A 24,012-nucleotide genomic window follows, 5' to 3' on the forward strand; every position below is an offset into this window, starting at 1 on the left:
CTTGATGTGTTCATGAGATACATTTCAGTGCCAGAAACACTGTCAAAGTTGTGTTTGTGAGGTCTGTTTCATGTTAAACATCATAAGGAAACCTGAAGTACATGTGGTTGGCTGTACTTGACAAGGGCTTCTGTCACACTACCATACTTACAGACAAGGACTCCCATCACACTACCACACCAACAGTAAATTACTCTCGTCGTAGCACTGATAGAAAAGGGCTCCCATCACACTGATAGACAGGGGCTCCAACCACACTGATAGTCAAGGGCCCCCGTCACACTGATAGACAAGGGTCCCCGTCACACTGCCACATCGACAGTAAATTACTCTCGTCGTAGCACAGATAGACAAGGGCTCCCATCACACTGATAGACAAGGGCCCCCGTCACACTGATAGACAAGGGCTCCCATCACACTGATAGACAAGGCCCCCCGTCACACTGATAGACAAGGGCTCCCATCACACTGATAGACATGGGTCCCCGTCACACTGCCACACCAACAGTAAATGACTCTCGTCGTAGCACTGATAGACAAGGGCTCCCATCACACTGATAGACAAGGCCCCCCGTCACACTGATAGACAAGGGCTCCCATCACACTGATAGACATGGGTCCCCGTCACACTGCCACACCAACAGTAAATGACTCTCGTCGTAGCACTGATAGACAAGGGCTCCCATCACACTGATAGACAAGGGCTCCCATCACACTGATAGACAAGGGATCCCGTCACACCACCACACCGACAGACAAGGACTTCCGTCACACTACCGTACTTACAGACAGGGGCCCCCGTCACACTAACAAACTCACAGACAAGGGCTCCCGTCACACTACTACACCGACAGACAAATACTCTCATCGTATCACCACATTTACAGACAAGGGCTTCCGTTACAATGTCACACTGACAGACAAGGGACCCCGTCACACTAGCACACCGAGAGACACTCGCGTCGTACCCCCACACTGACAGAGAAGGGTACCCCGTCACACTGCCACACTGACAGACAAAGACTCCAGTCACACCACCACACTGACAGACAAGGACTTCCGTCACACTACCGTACTTACAGACAGGGGCCCCGTCACACTAACACACGGATAGACAAGGGCTCCCATCACACTGCCATACTAACAAAAAAACACTCTCCATGTAGCACCGCACTGACAGACAAGGGCTCTCGTCACACTAACAAACTGGCAGACAAGGACTCCCGTCACACTATCACACTGGCAGACAAGGTCTCCCGGGACACTACTACACTGACAGACAAGGGTCCCCGTCACACCATCACACTGACAGACAAGGACTCCCGCCACACCATCACACTGACAGACAAGGTCTCCCGTCACACCACCACACTGACAGACAAGGGTCCCCGTCACACCACCACACTGACAGACAAGGACTCCCGCCACACCACCACACTGACAGACAAGGGTCCCCGTCACACCACCACACTGACAGACAAGGACTCCCGTCACACCATCACACTGACAGACAAGGTCTCCCGTCACACCACCACACTGACAGACAAGGACTCCCGTCACACCATCACACTGACAGACAAGGGTCCCCGTCACACTACCACACTGACAGACAAGGACTCCCGTCACACCATCACACTGACAGACAAGGTCTCCCGTCACACCACCACACTGACAGACAAGGACTCCCGTCACACCACCACACTGACAGACAAGGACTCCCGTCACACCATCACACTGACAGACAAGGTCTCCCGTCACACCACCACACTGACAGACAAGGACTCCCGTCACACCACCACACTGACAGACAAGGACTCCCGTCACACCACCACACTGACAGACAAGGACTCCCGTCACACCACCACACTGACAGACAAGGACTCCCGTCACACCATCGCACTGGCAGACAAGGACTCCCGTCACACCATCACACTGACAGACAAGGACTCCCGTCACACCACCACACTGACAGACAAGGACTCCCGTCACACCATCACACTGACAGACAAGGACTCCCGTCACACTACCACACTGACAGACAAGGGTCCCACCACACTACCACACTGACAGACAAGGACTCCCGTCACACCACCACACTGACAGACAAGGGTCCCCGTCACACTATCACACCGATAGACAAATACTCTTGTCCTTCCACCACAATGACCGACAAGGATTCCTTTCACACATCGAGTGCCAAGGGGTACTGTTGACATATTATTCCAACTATGTTCAACATCTGAGGTCCCCTTTGGTCAACGTCTGCGGTCTACTCTTGTCAACATATGACATCTACTGTTGTCATCTCAGACTCGAATGTCAACATATATGCGACACCGTCGTCAAATTCTCAGACCAAATATGTCTCGTAAATATCACAGGCCAATATTGTCGTTATGTCAAACCGGATGCTGACAACATATCTCACACCCACTACTGTCAACATGATATGATGATATAGTGAATGAATACGTGTGTGAGTGAGTTAATAAAAATAAATGAGGGAGTGAGTTGGGTTTAAATGAAATAATACATTTAGAATATATGAAACCTGTCGACAAAGGACAGGTTATCTCAGAATTGTAATTCAAACAAGCAAGTATGGTAAACCATAAAAAGACATAACTACACAATGCAATACGTTATAAAAACGGACAAAAGATCACCGGCAACCAACACAATCCAAATCAGCTACAATTACAGCAATTATATCGTGAGAAATAGAAGCAGATGTCAATGGAATAGGTCACATATCCTGTGCTATACAGCAGAAACTTCCTGTGGCAATGTCCCAATCTGTCATTCAGCCTTCGTTGCCTGTTCAGCAACTACCGAGGGGAACATTCTGATATATGCAGCTATATTTGGAAAGTCTCGGACTCGGACATCTGAGCATCGTATCCGAAAACATTGGTTAGACTATGAATGTAAACTTTTATCCAATAAGCATGCACCAGTTCGGACTGTGTATCAGGGTGTTGTGCTGATGCTTATGCAAAGGTGCATTCAAAGGGTGCATTGACTGATTGATAAGATTCGGTTAATGATCTTATTCCCACATTGGATTGGCATATCAATAATGCTGGGATTAAACAGCTTGATAGTTTGCTTGTTTGAGATCTTGATTTTATGATTTTGCTAAAAAATCAGTTTGTTTCAATAGGTAAACTAAGTGCGCTATCATGGCCGTGAACATTCCCGGGCTCATCTCCGTCATCGTGTTTTACATCCTCATCCTCGTCATCGGAATCATCGCCGCCAGGAAAAGCAGAAATAACAGTGCTGAAGACTCATTCGTGGCCAATAGAAGCATGGGACTATGGCTGACGTTCTTTACCCTGTCAGGTGAGAACAATTTATTCAAAACATATATATTTTGAGTAAAACACATACCTTTACAAAAACCAAGGCAACTATGGTTGATGTAAGAGTCGACTTACGGGATCGATGCATTCAGAGACTGCCGTCAAATAGCTGGACTATTGCTGGACGCGGCGCTAAACAACAAACAAACAAACGAAAATGAAGTACAGTAAACTACGGTTATAACGAACACAAAGGGACTACTTATTTTATTTCGTTATAACCGTAGTTCGTTATAAGCCTATATACAGCATAACTACAGCAAATAGTCGGGACCAAAAACTAAGTTCGTTATATCCGTCAGTTCGTTATAAGCGTGTTCGTTATAACCGTAGTTTACTGTATCCTATAGTGCAGGTTCACACATTCACATGTTATTCCTCCGCTTTCCTAATGTAACTGTTTCCAAACCCAAGACCTTTCACCAGACACCGGACGAATAGGAATATGTGGTACAAAATCAGCCAGCTACTGTATCCTATAGTGCAGGTTCACACATTCACATGTTATTCCTCCGCTTTCCTAATGTAACTATTTCCAAACCCAAGTCCTTTTCACCAGACACCGGACGAATAGGAATATGTGGTACAAAATCAGCCAGCTATTGTTAATTCCTTGGTGAAGCCATTTAACCAGAGCTCACCACGGAAGGCTGAATGTCAGAGTAATGCCAAATATTCAAAAATATTTATTATCGATGTCATTACCAATTATGACATTGCAATAAGAGGTTTTTTTCAGACTGCCTGAAAGAGACCTCGTTCATTTATTAACATTTGATAATGTATATTTTCTTTGGCTATATGACATGTAATAACACGGAGACACTTCTTCAGCTACCAACATCGGGGGAGGCTACATCAATGGTACAGCGGAAGCCATGGCATTCAGCGGCCTCATCTGGACCAACGCTCCTATACTGTATTGTGTATCATTTGTCATTGGTAAGATGAATTCAACTAAATCAATATATAAAGAGATGGTTGTAGACACCAATGGTTCATAGTCGCCTCATATTAATTTTTTTCCTGAAAACTGAAACTTAGATCCTGACAGCACAGTTTACCGTTTAAGACGAGATTATAGAACAGCGCCATCAATTTCACTTACAAAAATCAACTATTCAAATAAATCCTCAGCTGCAGTTTTCTACGCGCCTAAAATGAGGAGAGGAGGATATATCACCATGTTCGACCCCATCCAGGCAAAGTTGGGAGATCGTGCCGGAAGTCTTCTCTTCTTCCCCCAGCTGATGGGAGATGTCTTCTGGACAGCCGCCATCTTGTCTGCTCTGGGTGAGACTATGACAGTCCTAACGATATTGCATTTATTCGTCATCGTATTGGAGGTCAAAATTCATGTCATACATGTCATATAGTCTTACCGTCTTGGTCATGACATACGAAGATAATGAGCAAATATAAACATTCTGTTATCCTATCGATGATAAACATCCGTCGCAAGACTGTATACACCCATTTAGGTTTGATAGTGACTAAAAAAGAAAAATAAGAAATGGTTATTCGATGGTGATGTATTTGATAGGGTGTCATAGGCTATATAACATACATTATAAATCAGCCTAGTAACGTTTGAAATCTTTTGGTAAACTCAAATTTTCAAGTGTATACTTAGGAGATAAACATACTGTGTTTTCAATGTAGAGCTAGGTTACCTGTAGATTTAACCCCGCTAAATTGAATTTGGAACCGAACGCGAAAAAGCTATGACGTCACAGTCGTATATAGAAAAGCGCAAAAATTCCAAGCTCCCTGATGTCTCCAAAATGTAAATACATTCCCTTTGTAGATTTCTATCGTGTTTTCTGCACGAAATGCATTGCCACATCCTTTGAATATTGTAGTAACCGCACCTGTGCATTTTGTAACCTGTAATTGTAGATATAATTATTTAAATATGCCTACCGACAATGACTGAAAAAAGTACTATTCTGTGAATATCAGCTTCCGCGGTGATGCGGTCGTCAAACCAGCTGTTTCAATCAGAGGGGGTTTATTGTGATTAAATAGCCTCTGATTGACCAATCAGAATCGAGTAAATTCCAAACTCATGGTAGAATTTGTCTTGCCCGGCAGTTTATTTATGTTGACTTCCGGACTGTGCAATATTACAGGGTCCACCATGTCCCTTATCCTGGATCTGGATCCCGTCTTGTCCGTCATCGTTTCCACCTGTGTGGCCGTGTTCTACACCTTCATCGGAGGACTGTACTCTGTGGCCTACACTGATGTCATCCAGCTCATTTGTCTTTGCGTGGGACTGGTAAGGATATCATTATAAGGTAGAATAGTTGGCTAACGTGAAACATTGTTTTTAAGATGTGTCGGATGATTGATGCCTGTGTCAGGAACACTTGATGGATCTACACTGTTGTCATACAATACATTTCTCTGTTGGACCGGTCAGGATAATATTCTATGATAGAGCGCACAGGTGAGGATTAAGACAAAAATAATCACACTGTAAGAATATAAAATTACACAACAATAGTCAGTGATTATGAATGTATACATATTTTACTATGGCGGTTCTCTTTCATCATGTGGCTTATAAAGCGTTATAATGTTCCACTTTCTACATGCTATGCCCGAGGATTCTCTTTCCTTTCGGGGCGGTCGGGTAGCCTCGTGGTTAAAGCGTTCGCTCGTCACGCCGAAGGCCCGGGTTCGATTCCCGACATGGGTAAAATGTGTGAAGCCCATTTCTGGTGTCCCCCGCAGTGATATTGCGGGAATATTGCTAAAAGCGGCGTAAAACCATACTCACTCACTCACTCTCTTTCCTTTCAGATTGTGTCATTTCCGTTTGCCTTCTTCCACCCATCTGTTGACCTCTCCCGCATCAAGGACACGTGGTTGGGTGAGCTGCCCACAAACCAGATTGGTGTATATGCAGATGTGTCTTGTCAGGTGGTCTTTGGGGGTTTATCGTGGCAGGTATGTGGTTCATGCGTTGTAGTTCATATCCACAGATGTATGTCCCAAAGATTTGCCACCCATGAACTCAATTGAGTTCGAAATTATAAGGCATTAAACCCCTTTGAACCACTAAAAATAGCAAAGAAAAAGTTACAGAACATTTACTGGTATATTTATATTGGTTATCGCACATGTATATACAACGTGTTTTTCCATGTATCGCCATGCAACCGCCTCCGTGGTCTAGTGGTAGAGGGTCCGCCCGGAGAGCGGAAGGTTCGGGGTTCAATCCCCGGCCGCGTCATACCAAAAGACGTTAAAAGATGGTACTTGTTGTTGCCCTGTCTGGCGCTCGGTATTACGGGGCTAAAACAAGTGAGTGGGATATTCATGTTAAACTGCGGCATGGTATCTCAGTGAGCTAGCACTATAAATCGGCATCAGTCCGGACTAGTACAAGCAGCCACACAAACACACTCACGAACATGCACGTCGCTATATAAGTGCAATAATCTTGGACGCGACGTTAACCCCCATTTCACCTCACCTCACCTATCGCCATGCAAAGCAGGATCAATTTCAGAGGTGCTATAATCAGTGATACAACCAGCAATTCGCGAAGAGGTTCAGCATATGCATTCCCTGCTCTATCGTGTGTCTGCCCTTCATATATATGGGTCAGCATCGCACTTCACGTTGACAAGTGAAGTGTCGTAGTAAATGCCTCTGAATAATCAGTATAAACATTTCGAGAATTACTTAATCAGGTTTCGATGGTAAAACCTTGATTTGTAAGCAAAGCGTGTCTTCCCGTGACATTTGACTAAAAGGTTCATGCTCTAATGACCAAAGCAATTGAGAAATATAGACACGATCAGCTGGAACTGATGGTATATTGTCAATGGAAATGACAATGGCAATCGTTTATTGTTCTTAAGGCCAATATTTACTTTAATGACATAATGTGCACATACGTGCTTGCTATAACTTATTGTTCTATATTTCCATGGATCTTGAACATATTGCACACGCATTTTTCATGCATAACTACTATTTTCTTATTATTTGATAATCAAAAGGATTTTATGTCATAACAGTTGATCATACAGCTCAACATGAATTGTGAAATCAAACACTGGGAAATTGAAATAATCCATTTTGTCTCACAGCTTTGTGCAGAGGTTGCCATGCATCATTTTAATTTCTATGCCCAGATCCAGATAAGAGTTGGTGAGTTTGGTTTATCGGCGCTTCTAACAGTATTCCTATTATATCACGGCGTGTCAGCTTACTGTGGGAGGAAAGCCCGAATGCACAGTGACCTCCAACACATACAATTTCGACAGTGCAATCATTTAGATTTCAATAACAGCTATCGAAGTAAGTAGTGAGTGAGTTGGGCTTAACACCGCCTTGAACAGTATTCCGGTTATATCATGGCGTGTTAGCTTAATATGTAAGAAAGCCCGAAGTGATGCAGGTCTCAGACGTTTACCACTTCGGTGAAACCCACAAGCACGGGTATGGTGCTGATAAACCTAGAAACTTAATTGGCGCGAACCGGGATTCGAACCCACAATAATCGGTTCTGGCGTGCCCAGGGGACGCAAATATGCACAGCCCTGAATACTTTCTTATGAGGTCATATCTATATCTGAAGCTGATGTATAACTTCTTGACATCGTGATTTTTCTCTTATTTAAGAATTCGTATGCAAAATGAAACAGATCTGCAAAGAAAAGGACACGTTTGTAGCCAGGGCGATACCAACAACTTTTGTCTATGCTATTAACTTACGTTGGACAAAGATATTGTCAAACAGGAATTTCTTTCAGTTTTAAGAAATTGACCAGATCCATTAAATTGTGTAATTAAATTCAATTTCGGTATCTTTTACTCGAAACCACAGTCCCTCTGTACACTTCAGATAACTTTATTGATTTAAATATTATTATAAATTTTTATCTGTCCAAAGATTGTCAGCAAAATACTGATAAATAAGGTCAGATCGCACCTCACCCTTAACCTTGATTTGCATAATAATATGACAATTTCAAATATCATTTCAATGTCTGTCTTTCACTCTGTGCGAGTTTATAGTTATAGTACGTTGTAATACCTTGCCGTCAATATCATACCGTCAAATGTGCTAACACGATGCTTGGGATAGGTGTGCAAGTGTTGTCATCGAACAAGTGGCTGATTATATATAAGTGGTTTTTATATGTGTTAAATAAGTGCTGATGTGAATCCATAGATCACCTCGAGGTGTTGTTTACTGACACTGTCAGATCGTGACTGCAATCATACAGGTATGAAGGATAGGATATCATTCATGCCTTTTTATGAAGATTCTCTATATTTCTGTTTCTTTGCAGGTGTTCTACAAGAGACTGCCATATGTGATATACAATTTACGGTTTTCTTTATACCTTGTATCTGTCACGTTGGTAATGCAGACCTACATTTTCCATGCAGGCTTTCTACCAGAGAGTGTTGGCTTCCAAGACACCCAGTGTTGCTCGCACAAGTTCGCTTCTAGCAGCATTGTGTAGTTTACTTCTTTCCATTCCCCCAGCAGCCATTGGAGTAGTTGGGGCAGCCGTAGGTCAGTATGTCAATTATATTTATTTACCTAAAAATTGGGAAGTCCCCTAATAAGTCATTTCTGAACTGGGTCAGGTATTATCAACATATTACCCTTTAAAATCAAATTGACTAAAATGGTCATTTATACAACTTTATCAGATACGTTTGTACTCCACAAAACCCTTAATTGCGTTCATGTTGTTTTTGTCAGACTGGAATGCCACATCCTACACAGGCGATATCCCAATACCTCCTGAATACCACAGTTTTATCCTTCCCATGGTGCTCAACTACCTGTGTCCACTTCCGGTTGGAGTGTTGGGACTTGGTGTGGTGGCTGCTGCTGTTATGTCATCTGCCGATTCCGCTGTCCTCTCAAGTGGAACCATCTTTGCTAAGAATATCTACAAAGATGTCATACGTCCACAGGTATATTTAGCTTTAGAGAATATAGTTACTTATTTACTTATTTCTTTTGAGTCTGTTATACGTTACACTGAAATGCTAAAGAAATAACGTTTTAGTACAGCTTTGATAACGTTTTTGTTATAATATTAAACGCCACGGCTACGGTTTTGCTCATTATCAGCTTCTAATGTCTAAATGAAAGCATTTTCCTTCTCTAGGCCAGCGATCGGGAATTGATGTGGGTGATGAGAGGTGGAATACTGGTGACCGGCACGTTGTCGTGCATCATTGCCATCCTAGTGAATTCAGTTTACGGACTGTTCTACATGTGTTCCGACCTTATGTACGTTATCCTCTTCCCCCAACTCACCTGTGTTCTCTGGATCGGGTTCACCAACACCTACGGCGCGCTCGCCGGCTACGTCCTCAGCCTCCTCTTGAGAATATCTGGTGGGGACCCTCTGCTCAGCATACCGTCTCTTATCCACTTCCCTTTTTATACAGAAGCTGATGGCCAACTGTTCCCTTTCAAGACTCTGGCGATGATAGTCAACTTTGTGGCCATCATATCTGTGTCAGCGTTCACAAGGCTTGTGTTCCGGCGAGGGTGGTTGTCAACCAGATGGGATGTGTTTAATGTGATGAAGAGAGAAGAGGACGCCAAGAGGGCCGAAGAGCGAGGAGAAAGTCTGATGATGAAGGAACGAGAGGGTGGTTACAGAGATTGTGCACAAAATAAAAAAGTGAAACTTCGGGATGACTATTTTCAATGATCCATAAAAGAAACTGTGATGTACGAGCTATAAGCCCGAAGCGGACTGGTAGTTCACAGAGAAGTTTGGCTTTCTTCATACTACGAGCTCTACGCCTCGGGAGGTTCAGTCAATGTTTAATTGTGATAGTTAATGGATTTGAATAACTAATTATATTCATTTTGTTACATTGTATAAAAGTGTTGTTTTGTCAATGTGATTAGTTCAATTCAATTCCTTAAAATGCTAGCAACGTTATCTGATAGAAACAGTGTATTCCATTTAGTATTTTTCAATAAACATAAAGTAGATGGTATTTCATGGAAGCTGATGTATCATTTAAGCCCATGCGAACACACAGACACATACACAGACACACGAATATACCTGTTAGAGAACGTGAAGCCGAATATATCAATGTACATTAATCGACACTGACTACCAACTACCTAATTTATAAACAACAACAATAATACACTCCTTCACACATTGCCAAGGAGCAGGTGCTTGTTTATGTATCTTCTCACAACAAAGTAAGATATGTACATGATACCAGTGGCATCTGTAGTTTTCCGCTGTTCATTTGCGAGGTACAAACTTCATTATTGTGTAGCCTAATGTGCCCTCCTAAAAATAAATTCGTGTAACCCTTCTGTCGGTACCTTTAAAAAATCTAAAGGTATTTCTGATCAATTCTAGCATCCACTCAACCTCCAAATGGACCGTTCATATAAACTACAATTCTCGTCACCGATGCAACAATTTAAAGGCATTATTGACATATTTTCTGCATGTAACACTTATCACGTCATTTTAAATATGTTGTTTATACATTTTGGATATTTATAACATTTTTAAACACTTGAAGAGTGTATTCATAAATTTGTTAAAAGCTGATGACAATATCTAACACTGTTTCATTGTCAGATAAAATTTACATATGTATCGTTGAATATATAAATATGAGCGTGTGTTTTAATAGATTATTCACTGTAGAAAATAGAAGAATGGAAGTATCAATAGCTCGGTTTTAGGAACGTATCAAAGAAATCACTGAGAAGCACTTTTAATTAAAATATGTTCTTTGGAATATGATAAATCTTATATTTTAAACAGTATGCTGAAGGATGCATATCAAGAAGATCCTTGTCAAACAGTTGGAGGTGACATGTATAAATATTTAAGGGCTCAGTATTAAATTATTCCTAGATTTAGTGAAATCTAATATCTTCCAAAACCTTTTTGATTCGTAAAGACAAGTGCCAAGAATTTCTAATGACGTTGCCACATATTTCAAAGCGTATTCGAATGTTCTGCAATCATCAGAGCTTCTGTCCATATGGAAATTATGTTATAACGTTTCTGACACATCGATATGAAGATCATATTTCTGAAATTTCTGAAAGCCTATTTGGGCTTTCGTCACCATATAACAGTGAGTGAGGGAGTGAGTGAGTTGGGTCCAACGCCGCTTCTATTATTCCAATTATATCACGGCGTGTCAGCTTAATGTGGGAGGAAAGCACGAAGTGGTGCAGGTCTAAGACGTTTACCACTTCGGTGAAACCCACGAGCACGGGCATGGTGCTGACAAACCTAGAAACATAATCGGGGCGACCGGGATTCGAACCCACAATCATATGTTTCGGGCGTGCCCAAGCGACGCAACTCTGCACAGCGAATCGCGGCGCCTTATTGAAGGCTGGGCCCCCCGTACCCCCTCTTTCAACATGGAACCTCACAATAGTCTCTCTCTGTGCAAAGGTATTTAGTCAAAGAAATCGTCTCCCTTCCTCCTCACAGTTGTTAACTAAGTGTATCATTCGTCCATTAATTGTCATCACGGTCAACTCAATGTACAGACACAGACCGCTGTCATATAGCTGGAATATTGCTGAGTGCGGCGTTAAACAACAAACCAACAACATACAACAAATCATACAGTCCAAAGTGATGTTAGATCAAACCCACTCTCTCATTTCGACCCGGAGGCGTTAGCGTGTAATGTTTATCTATCACTTTATTCATTTTACCAAAAGTGGATGGGATTCCGATTTGCGCCAAGTCTCTCGTCTTCTTTATGCCGACCTGTTCCCTTTGGAATAAACTTAAGAGAAAAAGAAAGTATACACCCACGTTTGACGGTGGCTCTAAATGAAATAAACAAGAAAAGGTTCTTTGATGGTGATGAATTTGATACGGGTATCACAATTGTGTTTTGGTGCTTATGTTTCAGCGTTTCGGCGACTGTTTTCAGCCTAGTAACGTTTTGATTGCGGATGTAATTTGTTGGTCAAATCCGGTGTTCAAGTATATATTTTCTTTTGTCCGGCAGTTTTAACTTTGTTAAAAGGAATAGGAATTGGAATATCTCATTATCATTATGATAAACAACGCATTGCTAGTTCACTTCAAAATCATTCAGGGGCGGCGGGTGGTTAAAGCCATCTCTCGTCACGCCGGGTTCGATTCCCCACATGGGTACAAAGTGTGAAGTCCATTTTTGGTATCCCCCGCCGTGATATTGCTGGAATATGGTTAAAACCATACTCACACATTCAATATCCTTAAAAATGTAGTGTGTGACTTTCATGAGAATTACAGTGTTATAGGAACGTGCTGTTGACTAACCTAACAGCCGTGACAACCCCACTGGAAATTGGGACAGATCATGTGTAAGAGAATTCACCACACAAGGAGATCGTCATCGACATCATGGCTGTGAACGTCGCTGGACTCATATCCGTCATCGTGTTCTACATCCTCATCCTCATCATCGGCATCATCGCCGCGAGGAAAAGCAGAAATAAAAGTGCTGAAGATTCATTTGTTGCAAACAGGAGTATGGGACTCATTCTTTCATGTTTTACCCTGACAGGTAGGTTAAACATGACCTTGGTGACTAATGACGCTAGACTGAGTTGTGCTACATCAAATTTATGAAAACCATCGACAAACCCTTTCCATAATCATCAGTCCATTGTACGATTCCTACTAAATATGTTAAGGAACCACTATCAAATAGTGATGACACCAGTTTAGTTTAACAGCTTTGATGCCACTTCTGGATTAAAAGACCACTCCCAATAACTGATAACATTCTATCATTGCCAGTTTAGTTGTGATACTTCATATGTAAAACATTTCCCGTTTGAGTTAGTTGCGGCAGATTTGTTGAAATGTGCATTCAGATTTCCCAAAATGATTCATTTGCACAAGCCACACAGCTAAAAGCCAATCAAGGATAATGACCGTCAGTTATTGTGTGTATTGTACATCCATCATGGTCTGCAGGCAACTGATGTAGAAGAAGATATCAAAATAGCTTTTCTCTTTTGCTACAAGCAGCTTTGTTAAATCAGGTTTTTGACAGGCATTTGGAAGTGATACACATAAGGAAGAGAATTGATGGATGTCAACTTCTTTATTATGATGAACACAACGTTTCGGAGTACATGCTTACTCCTTCATCATGTGAATGAATGTCATGAGGCAGAGGGCATATATATGTACCTGTAAGGGCAACAAAATAAATAAGATAACAAAAGGTGGAAAATAGCAATGGGTGGAATTGATGGATGTCAACTTCTTTATTATGATGAACACAACGTTTCGGAGTACATGCTTACTCCTTCATCATGTGAATGAATGTCATGAGGCAGAGGTCATTTATATGTTCCTGTAAGGGCAACAAAATTAATAAGATAAAAAAAGGTGGAAAATAGCAATGGGTGGAATTGATGGATGTCAACTTCTTTACTATGAGGAACACAACGTTCGGAGTATATGCTTACTCCTTCAGCATGTGAATGAATGTCATGAGGCAGAGGGCATATATATGTACCTGTAAGGGCAACAAAAATAATAAGATAACAAAAGTTGGAAAATAACAATGGGTGGAAACTAACAAGGGGAGCCAGCATATGATTGGCTACTAGGTGATTAGCATAGAAATAAAATTTGTGTTATGCGATTATGCGAACATAATGCAACTGTTTTATTCCTAATGATACTTATGATACTGAAACACACGAGGGTGATATCTTTATAGTAAATGCCATTTTAAAAACGATGGATGTTTAAAACGTAATTTCGGTCAATGAAGTAGCTTTAGACACCGTGTATGAATATGATGAGTGAACCGCGCAATTTATCATGTAGTGCCAAATGATTTGCAGCCAAGATTATCGCCATGTTTGTGCGAGACGTGGGGAAACCATATCTAGACATATTGGGAATGTTAGTCAATAGTTCACTGGAGAGAGGGCATCGCATTGGTGTATGGAGCTTGAACGTAGTTTCTGCTGGGCGATCTCATTTGCATATTTATCAGATCATGATACCAAGTTTATCGGATTGGTAATCGCATCGATAACACTAGTATTGGTTTATCGCATCGATAACACTAGTTTCCAAAATACGACATAAAAAAAAATCATATGCCCTGGTAATCTAACAAAACACTTTCCATAACTACAGTCACTAGTAATAATTGCAGACTGAGGTGTTTACATCAGGATGGGCGATACCAAGTTTAGGGTTGATGGATATTTTGCCTCATTCACCGATAATGCCTAAGAAATTGTCTGAGTGTCAGACAACATGTGTCTTCAGCTACCAACGTCGGGGGAGGCTACATCAATGGTACAGCGGAAGCCATGGCATACAGCGGCCTCATCTGGACCAATGCCCCCATTTTGTACGCCGTATCAATTGTCATCGGTAAGAGAGCGGATGATGGATGTATTCATTGGGGTTTAACTGAAATGCAAATTTAACTGTTTCATACATGATCCCTTTATGTTGCTTTCGACCTTCACTCTTAAAGCATGACGTTCCTTATAGGGTCATGCCAAGCAAATAAATGCGATAAGCTTAAAAATCCTAAATCAGAGTAATGAATAATAATTCGGCACATGTCACACTGGTTAAATCAAAAAGCGCAAGGATCGTGCTGATCAATCGAGTACTCGATCACACGATCCTGGCATGGCAAGGGGACGTAACTCACCACAGGAAATAGCCACACTTTAGGCGACAAGGCCATTATATTCCCTCTTGTACTATGAAAGAAAGACAATGATCATATTTCCGGCCTATAAGTTCTTTCGTAAAATAACATCAAATGATGCATGCAGATAAAACTTCACATTTACAAGTAAGTAAACAAGATATATCAACTGATGCTAATAACATGTGTCTAACTTCAGCTGGAGTGTTTTACGCGCCTAAGATGAGGAGAGCAGGATATGTCACCATGTTCGACCCCATCCAGGCAAAGTTGGGAGATCGTGCCGGAAGTCTTCTCTTCTTCCCGCAGCTGATGGGAGATGTCTTCTGGACAGCCGCAATCTTGTCAGCCCTAGGTAACTTGTTGGATATGTGAATTCAAAGAAACCTTGATATGACATTGGGTTGCTAAAATCCTTATATTTCTATTTGACATATAATAACTTACTTATACCATGGAACTGCCTGCGTGGTTTGGTGGATAGGGCGTCTACCCGAGAGCAGAAGGTCAGGGGTTCGATCCCCGTCCGCGTCATGCCAAATGACGTTAAAATATGGAACTTGTTGTTACTCTGCCTGACCTTCGGCATTAAGGGGCTAAAACAAGGACTGGTCGGCTCGGAGTCAGTATACTGTGTCTGAGCGGGGTATTCATGTTAAACAGCGGCATGGTATCGCGGTGGGCTAGCACTATAAAATCGGACTTTATACACACGTGAATGCACGTCGCTATATACATGTAAGTGCAATAATCTTGAACGCGAGGTCAAAACCCATTTCACCTCACCTCTTATATCACGCATGGGTTGACAAATCGCCCAAGGCGCCGCAATTCGCTGTACAATTCACAGTTGCACCACTTGGGCACGCTACCCATACTCGTGGGTTTCACCAAAGTGGTAAACGTCAGACACCTGCATCGCTTCGAGCTTACCTCCAACATAAAGCTGACCCGCCGTGATATAACTGGAATACAGTTCAAAGCGGCGTTAAAATAAACTCACCTAGCCACTATAATACCATCAACAATGATCGCAAATAACATAACTGACCAGAAAAGGATGTGTTTTAATGTGTCCAAAGAATGGTTTAATACAACAAAGTATCGTTACAGGATCCACAACGTCTATCATTTTGGACTTAGATCCTGTCCTGTCTATCATCGTTTCCACTTGTGTGGCCGTATTCTACACCTTCATAGGAGGGCTGTACTCTGTGGCCTACACTGATGTCATCCAGCTCATTTGTCTTTGCGTGGGACTGGTAAGGATATTATATATAAAGAGCCACGAATGGTCCAAATCGGATAATTCTGGGGAACATGTGTGGCTCATGAAAGAGTGATGGTCACCTGTACCAAGTATGATTGGTTTGTGATATGGTCACATCTTTCTCTCCAATGGTTCAGGGCAATTATTCGAAAATGAAAGCAAATGTCATCTGAAGATTATTGAGAAAACAAAAGGTGATATTTGGGGATAATACATTTAGGCAAGAGTAGACGTCCTTATAAAAAACAGTCATGCCCCCTTCTTTTAAATTTCTTTATACACACGAATTGCAATTTCTCAAAACAAGGGAATTTTGTCAACATAAATTTCAAGTATATCGATGATCTGATATCGTTCAGTAACGGTCAACTAGCCAATTCCCATCCAATGATTTATGCTTCATTCCCTTCATGTAGAACAATTTTGCAGCAACACCAGCCTTTAGAGTAAACATTTCACAACTTTTGAGGTACAACCGAGCATGCTTTTGTTACCATGATTTCAAAGAACGCCATATGACTCTTGCTCAGAGGTTGTTTGATCAGGGTTACAACATTCAGGGTCTTGGTAAAGCTTTCAGAATGCTTTATGGTAGCCATGTGGAGGTCTTTTCCAAATTTGACGCAATCGTGTGTCTGTTAAACGGTGAATATTTTGAGACATTGGCATTTTTGTGTGAAGGTTACCTTAAGCCTTGTCCATATCCATCCCCAGAGGCTACCCCCGACTCCAGCTGCAATCACAGTTTGCGGGTTAACCGCCAAGCCCTAGAATGGAAAGTGAAAACGGCCTCTACAGACAGATTTGCCACCAGCACCAGAGGAATTGATTAACATCATCAAATTAAACTGGAAATTAAACATGTGTAACTCCTAGCGACGTAGCTTTAAGAAACATTTGTGTGGTGGATGTCATGGATGTGCTGGCTTTAATGTCCAGATTCCTGATCTCAGTGATGAACGGCATTAGACCAACACAGATGCAAATCAGAATGGCTTTTGTACAAGTTAAAGTGGAACTTTATCAATATGATTTACCCTGATTTGCTGTGCAGGATCGAAACACTTGAACTTACTCGTGGTAATGACGGTATAATGGAGAGGAAAGTGGTGGGTTGGTTGGTTGTTGTTCAACGCCGCAGTCAGCAACTTCAATAACTGCAGTCCACTTATACATCATTTGCTTATCATAAAGCACTTACAATAACTAGAAACTAAATTGGATGTTGTATTTCATAAAGGTACAGCTTGTTTAGATTTAAACATGAGATGAAATGTCAACTTTCTAAAGTCAACGCAAATACATTACTTTACAATTTTATAAAATATATTTAAAAATATCGCTCATTATTAATTAAACTTAAAAGTAAGTACTTTTCTGAGACTAATCATGATGTTGTTTTTGTAAGATGTATATATCTTACATTGATAAATTATATATTAAAAAAACAACAACTTATGGAGAGAAGTTTCATTTGATTTGCACCATGACACAATTTAGACAAAAACTGAAAGAATCATAATCTCACATAAGTGCTTCACAGTCACCGTGACCCCCTGACCTTTGTGGTCACATTTGACAGTATTCCACCACTCCGATTTTGGTAGACTTTTTATATGATATGGAGTGATGGATTCTGCGTGTAAATCAGTTCCATTGCAACTTGTGGTTGGTTGAATATATATTGTGCTGGAATGACTGGAGTACATGGATGACAAAAATTGTCTGATGCATTTCCTTATTTTGATTTGTACCCGTGTTTTTCAGGGGCCTATTGATTTGCTTTTGCGTGTGTTTGTGACGGGTGCCATAGATGAGACATGTTACTCTCACCTTGTCACGATCACCTGGTATCATCACTGTTTGATAGCGATTCGTAAACACGGTTTATGTTCATGCTCATGGAAAAGTCGGAATCATACCATCGACCTTGCTTTTAGCAGAGCTTTTTTCTGAAAATACATATGTTAATGATTTTGGAAATGTTTTTGTCACTTTTATTTAGTCTATGTCCCACGCTAAATGGTACAGTTGTTCAGTGAACGGGTTCACAGTAGGATAAGGTGGTAAAGTTGATGCAAAACATTCTTGACCCTCACCGTCAGTCTGGGCTGTATATGGCCGGAAGCCATATCACTAAAGTATGAACGTACAGTTCCTTCCTGACTTGAATATTAATGGATTTAAATTTTTTAACATACTTTATTAAATGCCACTTTATCACACAAGGGTGTATTATTAACGTCATTGATGTATCCACTTTTTGAAAATATCAGATGGTTCTATCACCACATCTGTCGCCAACAACTTTCTTCATTTGGTTTCACCCACTTGCTTTCACTTGTATCTGATAAGCATTTTGTCAGACTTAGTGTTTACAAACGATTCACAAACTGTATTTTTAGGATGCTGTTTCTTTTTCAGGTCGTGGCATGCCCGTTTGCCTTCTTCCATCCATCTGTGGACCTCACTCGAGTACAGGACACGTGGGTGGGTGGACTGCCCACAAACATGGTTGGTTTATATGCAGATCTCTGTTGTCAGCTCATCTTTGGAGGTCTATCTTGGCAGGTATTTATCCCACTTGCTCTTTCCTAATACATTATAACATATAACGTCAATGCCAGAGAATAACCAGTTTCGTCAGATTCCATTCGGAGTAACAGACAAAATACAGCAAACTACCTTTATATCGAACACGTTAATAACGAACATGCCGATATTACGAACCTATTTTTTAGACCCGGCCATTTGTTGTATATATGCTGTATATATGCTTATAACGAACTACGGTTATTACGAACTCAAATTCGTGGTCCCTTTAAGTTCTTTATAACCGTAGTTTACTGTGGTGGTAAAAATGATATGAGGTGTTCGCAAAAAGGGTAACTCCTACCGGTACCACCCGCCACTGTTAACACGACGGCGGCCTGCAAACAACCGAGTCTTATCTTGTTGTGTCTCCATTATCTATGCATCTGTAAAATACCTTTCCCGCTACTTTTTAACCTGACATCATATATGATATACAATATAAGTTTTTTTATACTTTATATCTATCTCTTTGGTAATGCAGACCTTCATTTTCCATGCAGGCTTTCTACCAGAGAGTGTTGGCTTGCAAGACGCCTAGTGTTGCCCGAACAAGTTCAATTCTGGCTTCGATTGCAAGCTTACTTCTTGCCATACCCCCAGCAGCCATCGGAATAGTCGGGGCAGCAGCAGGTCAGGATGTGAATGATATTTAAATTAAACGTCTTACTTTTGAAATTGGAAAAAATAAAATGAAAATGAAAATGATTTCTCAACGTTGAACCTTTCCAACCCTACTTTCCATTAGCTATATCAGATATGTTGACACTGGTAACCGATTGCCTTCATGTTATTTTTCCCAGATTGGAATGCCACAACCTACACAGGCGATATCCCAATACCTACTGAATACCACAGTTTTATCCTTCCCATGGTGCTTAACTACCTGTGTCCACTTCCGGTTGGAGTGTTGGGACTTGGTGTGGTGGCTGCTGCTGTTATGTCATCTGCCGATTCTGCTGTCCTCTCAAGTGGAACCATCTTTGCTAAGAATATCTACAAAGATGTCTTACGCCCACAGGTAGTTTCAGAACTGTGTCAATCCGAATATGAAATACCATGGTAATGAAGTTATGAACGATTGTTAAAACAACTTATGAGAAAACGATTGTAGTTTAATGTGGTCACCGAATACAAACCTCCTATGGATTGTTTACTGAAATATTGTTAAAACGTTTTAAATGTTACTCAATCATTTAAACATATCAATTTCGTTTTCTTGACAATATAAATGAATATCATTCTCAGGCCAGCGACCGAGAAGTGATGTGGGTGATGAGAGGTGGCATTCTCGTGACTGGTACGTTGTCGTGCGTCCTTGCCATCCTGGTGAAGTCAGTTTATGGACTGTTCTACTTGTGTTCCGACCTTATGTACGTCATCCTCTTCCCCCAACTCACCTGCATTCTCTGGATCGGGTTCACCAACACCTACGGCGCGCTCACCGGTTACGCCCTCAGCCTCTTCCTGAGAGTGGCTGCTGGGGACACCCTTCTGGGAATACCAGCTCTTATTCATTTCCCTTGGTACACAGAAACTGATGGCCAATTGTTCCCAATCAGGACCCTGATGATGATAGTCAACTTCGTGGCCATCATATTTGTGTCAGCGTTCACTAGGCTTGTGTTCCGACGAGGATGGCTGTCAACCAGATGTGATGTGTTTAATGTGATGAAGAGAGAAGAGGACTCCAAGAGGCCTAAAGGGCTAGGAGAAAGTCTGATGATGAAGGAACAAGATGATGGAAACAGAGACCTAGATTACGAACATAATGAAAAGATCAGACCTAAGGAATACCTTTTGCAATGACACTAAATAATTAAGTTTTATGATATAAATTATGCACAAAATTTAAACCTTTGGGATCTCTGTTTTCCACAATTCGATATAGACATCCTATCAATTAATTCAGTACTTCATTTTCAATTGTTTTCACTTAATGCACATGTCGGAGACCACATAAATAAAAGAGTGAGTGAGTAAATATTGCTCTAAGCCGCATCAGCTATTGCAGCTATTCACGGCTAGAAATTTATACAAAAGAGCATCGACTAAAAGTGGTGACAAAGGGCACTAAACCTTCAGTTCACTATCGCAGTAATCGGTACAAACTGACATTCAAAACTTAAAACCTACATCTTCTCATACAGTTTAATTCCCTTCAAATCGGCTTAAATTAAGTGGTTAGAAACAGTAGTGATATAGATATTCATATATAGTTTGATGAATCCACACATTCCAATAAAAGATTCTTGACAGTCAGAGGACTATGAGAAGGAATACATCTCTCTTCAATAAAAAAGAATGAGTATAATGATAGTGTCCAATGCGACACCTTCGGATCACAACTTCATCCTGGCAACTTAAATCAATAAAGGTACAGCTACATGTACATTGTTCCTCTATTTGATGTATATAGCTACAATGTACATATATATAGTTCCTCTGTCTGGTGTATACAGCCACATGAACATTGTTCCTCTGTTTGATGTTAACAGCTACAATATACATCGTTCACTGTCTGGTGTATATAGCTACAATGTACCTGTATATAGTTCCTCTGTCTGGTGTATACAGCTACATGTACATTGTTCCTCTGTTTGATGTTAACAGCTACAATGTACATAGTTTCCTGTCTGGTGTATACAGATACAATGTACATAGTTCCCTGTCTGATGTATACATGTGCAATCTACATAGTCCCTCTGTCTGGTGTATACAGCAACAATATACATAGTTCCCTGTCTTGTGCATGCAGCTATGATATATTTAGTTCCCTGTCTGATGTATACAGCTACAATATACATAGTTCCCCTGTCTGGTTTATACAGTTACAATGTACATGTATATAGTTCCTCTGTCTGATGTATACAGCTACAATGTACATAGTTCCCTGTCTGGTGTATACAGTTAGAATGTACATTGTTCCCCTGTGTGATGTATACAGTTACAATGTACATTGTTCCCCTATCGTGTGTATACAGATATAAGGTATATAGTTCCCCTGTCTGGTGCATACAGCTTCCATATACATAGTTCCCTGTCTGATTTATATAGCTGCAATACACATACTCTACATTTACAGTAATTTAAAACATTGAACAGCTGGATAGAAACTGTTTTATCAGTGTCAACGACTCAACGTTACAATAAAGTCTCACCGAATAATAATAATAATAATAATAATAATAATAATAATAATAATCTTGTCAACATGATTCTGATTCCCTAATAAGAGTGTGTAGAGTTTACTTTTTGAGCATCTGCATAAGGGACAATTAGACACAATCTCGTGGCTCGACTGTCACGGCTAAAACTAATTTTAGCCGCTGTCTTAGCGGTATCCTCCCATGTGTTCCCTCTTTGCCAATGGGGTGTTCTCATCCAGTTCAAAATTGAAATTCAGGTCCCGGATTGGGGCTGGGGGATTATAGTCTGTTCCTACACTGTGTTATCCTATATCTCACAGTCTATAGTCTTGAACTGTAAGGTGAGTCTATATCTTTGATTTTGATAGTGTCGTCTTGTAAATAAAGTTCACTTTATTCTGATATTTTGTCAGTACAGTTCACTTTTATTCAATAAATTGAGTACTTATCAATAATTAATGGGAATTAAGTATGGTTATAAAAGTCATTAGTCAAAACGGTTAATGCTAATGTACGTGTCGAGTTTGTACCAACTTCCACTGGAGGTCGAATGCCTGTTCATGCTGGTCATCAGTACACCAAGAAGAAAAAACACACTGGCTGGCCCTGTACATGGCATAGACGGGATTGTCCATCTACATTAAATACCTAAAAATGACATTCCTGTGAAGTTTGTAAGACTACAAAACCACCAATCAGACCTACGGATCTTTTCGACGCCTGAAGAAACGGAATCGGGAAAAGGGCCAAGCCCATTCCAACAATTTATAGGGAAGAAATTGCAGGTAAGAATAGTACTCTGCAATCCAATTATGTGTACAATGGAAATACTTCTCAAGTGTATCTGTTATGAATCCATCACTAATTTGCAACATTCTGACTTTTACTTTTGCTTGTAAAGGTTTGCGGACTGAGGAGTGGACAGATGATTCCAGTGAACTGATGTCCAAGAGTCCACCTCTGAATTTTCTCCCAGTCGACATTATACCGTGAACGACTGGAGCTGCTACGACCACTCCCCACCAGTCGTGTAACACAATCATTGAGGGTGCTTGTTCATTAAATGACATTAAAGCTATCATAACATTTACAATGTGTTCATGTTACCATAACAATGAAATAATAATATAATTTCAAAATATGCCTTTGTATTATATTATATTACATCTTCATGCCAATTAATCTCAGTTATGTCTTGGCAAACATAGTTCTGGCAGACGGTCACCTCATGGACATTACCTGAAACAGACCACAGCCAACCAGGCTTTAGAAATGTCAATTCACCGCTTGGTTACGCACCGCTTACTTTGACCGATTTTGAGCTGGCTGAGATGTATTTCTGATTGATCAACCACAATTTGAATGAAATTGTGCAATCGCAGGTAATGTAAGCTCAAGGTAAACAATGGTGGGGTAAGAAATTTCATTTTCAAAAGTTGTCTGAAATGTCACCAAACAATTGTCAGACACACTATAAGTTCATTGTCGACACAGTTGCCTTCAATAGCGTGTATGACCTCCAGCTGCCTCAATGCATGCTGTGATACGCCGCCTCATCGATGACGTCAGTCTTCTGATCTCCACAAATACCGCCCCACACCATGACACCTCCCCCGCCGAATGGACGGACCTACCGAATGCACGCCGGGGCCAAACGTTCCCCTCTGCGTCGATAAACTCTGCCGTCATTTCGAAACAAGTTAAACCGACTTTCATCAGTAAACAGCACTCGACGCCAATTTCTCACTTGCCAGCGTCGAACCTGCCTCGCCCATCGCAGTCTCAGGCGTCAGATGTTGAGCAGTCAGTACCATTCCTCGGAAAGGACAATACGTTCGGATTCCAGCAGCAGGAAGTCGTCGTAGTACTGTACGTTGGCTAATGGGATGTCCCGACGCTGTTGCTGCCGTCGCCGTCGCCGTCGCCGTCGCCGTCGCCG

The 24,012-nt window shown here is 41.2% G+C and overlaps 1 protein-coding gene across 3 annotated transcripts; it reads left to right on the forward strand.

Moving 5' to 3' along the window:
* The first annotated feature begins 2,812 nt into the window (after nt 1-2,812).
* LOC124142715 (high-affinity choline transporter 1-like) lies at nt 2,813-23,522 on the forward strand. 3 transcript variants are annotated; one of them, XM_048400753.1, is made up of 9 exons: nt 2,813-2,913; nt 3,164-3,345; nt 4,200-4,307; nt 4,503-4,658; nt 5,498-5,646; nt 6,174-6,320; nt 8,781-8,910; nt 9,103-9,320; nt 20,173-23,522. In XM_048400753.1, exons 2-9 carry the CDS (start codon nt 3,183-3,185, stop codon nt 20,731-20,733), a joined length of 1,632 nt encoding a protein of 543 aa, XP_048256710.1. In that variant the 5' UTR covers nt 2,813-2,913; nt 3,164-3,182; the 3' UTR covers nt 20,734-23,522. The 3 variants fall into 3 exon arrangements, with proteins under 3 accessions (XP_048256710.1, XP_046367266.2, XP_046367260.2); XM_046511310.2 differs by lacking the exon at nt 20,173-23,522 and adding an exon at nt 9,518-10,470; XM_046511304.2 differs by lacking the exons at nt 2,813-2,913; nt 3,164-3,345; nt 4,200-4,307; ... (3 more) ...; nt 8,781-8,910; nt 9,103-9,320 and adding exons at nt 12,736-12,929; nt 14,666-14,773; nt 15,262-15,417; ... (2 more) ...; nt 19,428-19,557; nt 19,728-19,945 and having other exon boundaries at nt 20,173-23,521.
* The last annotated feature ends 490 nt before the right edge of the window (nt 23,523-24,012 follow it).

This window comes from Haliotis rufescens, unplaced genomic scaffold, assembly GCF_023055435.1.
Source record: "Haliotis rufescens isolate VD_foot unplaced genomic scaffold, xgHalRufe1.0.p SCAF_20, whole genome shotgun sequence".
Lineage (NCBI taxonomy): Eukaryota > Metazoa > Mollusca > Gastropoda > Lepetellida > Haliotidae > Haliotis > Haliotis rufescens.

Excerpts from the sequence above, each read along its gene's own strand:
- LOC124142715 (XM_048400753.1), top strand. The coding sequence starts at position 3,183 with ATGGCCGTGAACATTCCCGGGCTCATCTCCGTCATCGTGTTTTACATC. Across the intron at positions 4,659-5,497 it reads CGCCATCTTGTCTGCTCTGG|GGTCCACCATGTCCCTTATC; the intron begins GTGAGACTATGA and ends GCAATATTACAG. Across the intron at positions 9,321-20,172 it reads AAGATGTCATACGTCCACAG|GCCAGCGACCGAGAAGTGAT; the intron begins GTATATTTAGCT and ends TATCATTCTCAG.